Source organism: Nanorana parkeri, unplaced genomic scaffold (genome assembly GCF_000935625.1).
Source record: "Nanorana parkeri isolate BGI_ZX_2015 unplaced genomic scaffold, ASM93562v1 scaffold1627, whole genome shotgun sequence".
NCBI classification, from domain to species: domain Eukaryota; kingdom Metazoa; phylum Chordata; class Amphibia; order Anura; family Dicroglossidae; genus Nanorana; species Nanorana parkeri.
The window spans coordinates 41,337-44,775 of NW_017307895.1; the positions used below are offsets into that span (position 1 = coordinate 41,337).

The following is a 3,439-nucleotide window of genomic DNA, read 5'->3' on the forward strand; positions in this document are numbered from 1 at the left end:
GCGTGACGTATTATTTCAGGATTCTTCCCTTTTATTTCGCTCGGTGATCCCGCCACTAACAACGCACTTCCTGTCCTTGGGTGACAACGCTCAGTTCTGCATTGTTACAACTAGGGATGCACCGATACCAGTATTTTGGTACCGAGTACCGGTAATTTTTTACCAATTACCGAGTACCGGAAGTCCCATTCAGGAAGTCAGGTGGAGTGTAATGACTCGCCACGCGGCTTCCCGATTAACAGGAAAGCCGTCCCAGCCCGTCCCCTCTCACCTCGGCGTGTCCAGCCTGTCACCCCCGGGGCCCTCTCCAGCCAGGAGCGGCCTTCCTCCGGTACCCAGCCGGAGCCGTCTTCCTGGCCAATCATGGAAGCCGGGCGCTGTGTAATGACGCGGCGCCCTGCTTTCTGATTGGCCGGCTCATTGTTCCCTCGTCATGAGATGACGAGGGAGCACGAAGCCGGCTTCCCGGCCAATCAGAATGCCGGGCTCTGCGTCATTACACGCTACCCGGCATCCTAAATGGCCGGGAAGTCGGCTCCATGCTCTCTCATCACAAGCGACGAGAGAGAGTTGAGCCGCTTCCCGACCAATCAGGAAACCGGGCAGAGTGTGATGACTCGCTACCCGGCTTCCTGATACAGGAAGTATTGGGCTAGGCATCGGCACCGATATGGATACTAGTATCGGTATCGGTGCATCACTAGTGTCAATAATTGTCACCCGGAGCCGTCACTTCAAACGTGTCTGCCTTTCTTCATCACCAGAACATCTGCAGTGATGGGATTAATAGTTTACACAAGAAAGATGACATTGTTTTTTAATGACAAGGACGCGGCATTTCTGGCGGGATCGTCAGGTGTTCTCTGTACACGCCGAGATGTTCCCAAGTCTGAATAAAGGAATGCAGCCGCCATCTCTGGGGACGGGTAACCTGCAATATGTCACATCTTTGTTTTCGGGTTTAGATACAATATAAAAACGAAGGTTACAATGATTCCTGCGGGCAAACGAGTCCAAGTTATCGGCAAGTTAAGTGATCGTGAGGCCGGGCATCTAGGATTCCATGGCCTCTGGTCATGAAAGGGTTAATCATCAATGGATCTCAACTCTGCCGGGGTGAGTGGAGTTCACCCCCTGACGTTAGGTTTCAGCCGTTGCTGGTGAGAGGTGTTCCGGTGATGTCATTGTCCTGGTGAGGTCATTGTTCTGGTGAGGTCATTGTTCTGGTGAGGTCATTGTTCCGGTGATGTCATTGTCCTGGTGAGGTCATTGTTCTGGTGAGGTCATTGTTCCGGTGATGTCATTGTCCTGGTGAGGTCATTGTTCTGGTGAGGTCATTGTTCTGGTGACGTCACTGCTCTGGTGAGGTCGCTGCTCTGGTGAGGTCGCTGCTCCGGTGAGGTCGCTGCCCTGGTGAGGCTGCTGCTCTGGTGAGGTCACTGCTCTGGTGAGGTCGCTACTCTGGTGACATCACTGCTCTGGTGACATCACTGCTCTGGTGAGGTCACTGCTCTGGTGAGGTCACTTCTCTGGTGAGGTCGCTGCTCCGGTTAGGCCGCTGCTCCGGTGAGGTCGCTGCTCCGGTGAGGTCACTGCTCTGGTGAGGTCACTGCTCTGGTGAGGTCACTGCTCTGGTGAGGTCGCTGCTCCGGTGAGGTCGCTGCTCCGGTGAGGTCGCTGCTCCGGTGAGGTCACTGCTCCGGTGAGGTCACTGCTCTGGTGAGGTCACTGCTCTGGTGAGGTCACTGCTCCGGTGAGGTCACTGCTCTGGTGAGGTCGCTGCTCCGGTGAGGTCACTGCTCTGGTGAGGTCGCTGCACCGTCTCTATTTAGGACAATGAGAGGCGAGTGGCGCGGTTCACTTACTGTCGGGAGCTGCCTCGACGACCATTGGACTTTGAGGAAGTTGACGTTGTCGATGCTTTGGCTGTCATTCTCGCTGCTCTTCTTATATTCTGCAATGCAAAAAAAAAACGCACCGCGTGCCGTCACGCCCGCGGAAAGTACAATTCTCAATGCAGACAAACACATCACAAAGGATCCACTTTACCTGTAAGGTGCAAACGTCTGCGCTTCCCCTCCCCCACTCCCCGCGTTCACCATGAATATACATCATACAGAATGGAGACAACACGTTACGTGGCACGCAGCGCTGAAGCTCCACGTCACTGCACCACTGCACCCCATGTTTTTATATTCCTAGCTGGCATCACCCCAATAGAGACATCTATAATAGGGAGTGCTATAGGCAGGGTGACAGGCGAAGGGGGTGTATAATCTATGGGAGGTATGGCAGCGAGCCCATCAGCATGGCGGCACTAGAAGGTAATAGGCACGGCACCCCTACCGCAGCGGAGGAGCCCAGGTTGGGGTGTGCAGAAGGGTCACCCTAACCCCGGGGGTGCAGTGAGGAAGGAGGGGGTGACACCTGGAGAGGCTGCTGTGCTGGTAGAGAGATGTAACATCCCGGGCTGGAAGGCTCTCAGCAGGTTATGGGGGCTCGGGGAGGTGTCAGGGGGTCCCGAATGTCTCCGCAATGGGGATGATGATGATGATGAGCAGCACTGAACCTCCTCAGGAGAGAGACAGGGACAGCCGCGACCTCTCTATCACCCCATTAAAATCCACCCCCCCTGCTACATACACAGAGAATGTGCAATATATATACCAATCATGTTTGGGTTTGCAGAGTAAACGACAAAGGCCAAACTGGAGGACTGGTGATCGGTATTACACCCACCGGGGGAGGGGCAACTCACCTTCCAGGCACCCCGAATAGAACTCGATGAAGAATTTGGTCCTGCTGGCGGTCTTCACGATGGCTTCGATGCTCTCGAACTCTATGTAGGCCTGATCCGACGGCTTCAGGAGACCTGCGTGGAAACAAGCGTAAGCTCACGGGGCAAGAGACAACTCCACCTGTAAGCAGTCGCGGAGCCTTCCGGATTCATCACCTTTCTTCGAGACGAACTGCGACGTCACGCCAACCTCGAACGACGCAAAGACGGGAGAGTGGTCGCTGGTCATGATGTCATCGGTGCAACCTGAAATGACGGGCGAGACTCCAAATTAGGCTCAGAACTCATAGAACACATGTACCCGGATATTACCTGAGAATGAGAGGCTACAGAGGAGAATTACCAAGAATGGCGCAAGGACGGGGCGGGGTGGAAGTACCATTAGCTCGATTCAGCCTCACAGCCGCCATCTTGTGGCCAGAAGCAGCACTGCTGCCGACAACTGCTCCAGTGACAACTATATAAGCAGAGCGTTCCCCTCACTTCTCACCTCCCCATAAACAATGTTACTTTGTATCTCTATCTCTCCTCTGATCAATGTTTATAAACAATGTTACTTTGTATCTCTCTATCTCCCTCTGATCAATGTTTATAAACAATGTTACTTTGTATCTCTCTCCCCCTCTGATCAATGTTTATAAA

The 3,439-nt window shown here is 53.7% G+C and overlaps 1 protein-coding gene across 1 annotated transcript in view; it reads right to left on the reverse strand.

The window, feature by feature from the left end:
• LOC108799086 (phosphatidylinositol 3,4,5-trisphosphate 5-phosphatase 2-like) overlaps positions 1 to 3,207 on the reverse strand; it is an 8,363-nt gene extending 5,156 nt beyond the window's left edge. Inside the window, exons 1-4 of the mRNA XM_018570905.1 lie at positions 3,141 to 3,207; positions 2,954 to 3,043; positions 2,759 to 2,872; positions 1,866 to 1,954 (exon numbers count right to left, since the gene is read on the reverse strand). Coding sequence (XP_018426407.1) covers positions 1,866 to 1,954; positions 2,759 to 2,872; positions 2,954 to 3,043; positions 3,141 to 3,207 — 360 coding nt within the window. The remainder of the gene's footprint in view (positions 1 to 1,865; positions 1,955 to 2,758; positions 2,873 to 2,953; positions 3,044 to 3,140) is intronic.
• Between the last annotated feature and the right edge of the window lie 232 nt (positions 3,208 to 3,439).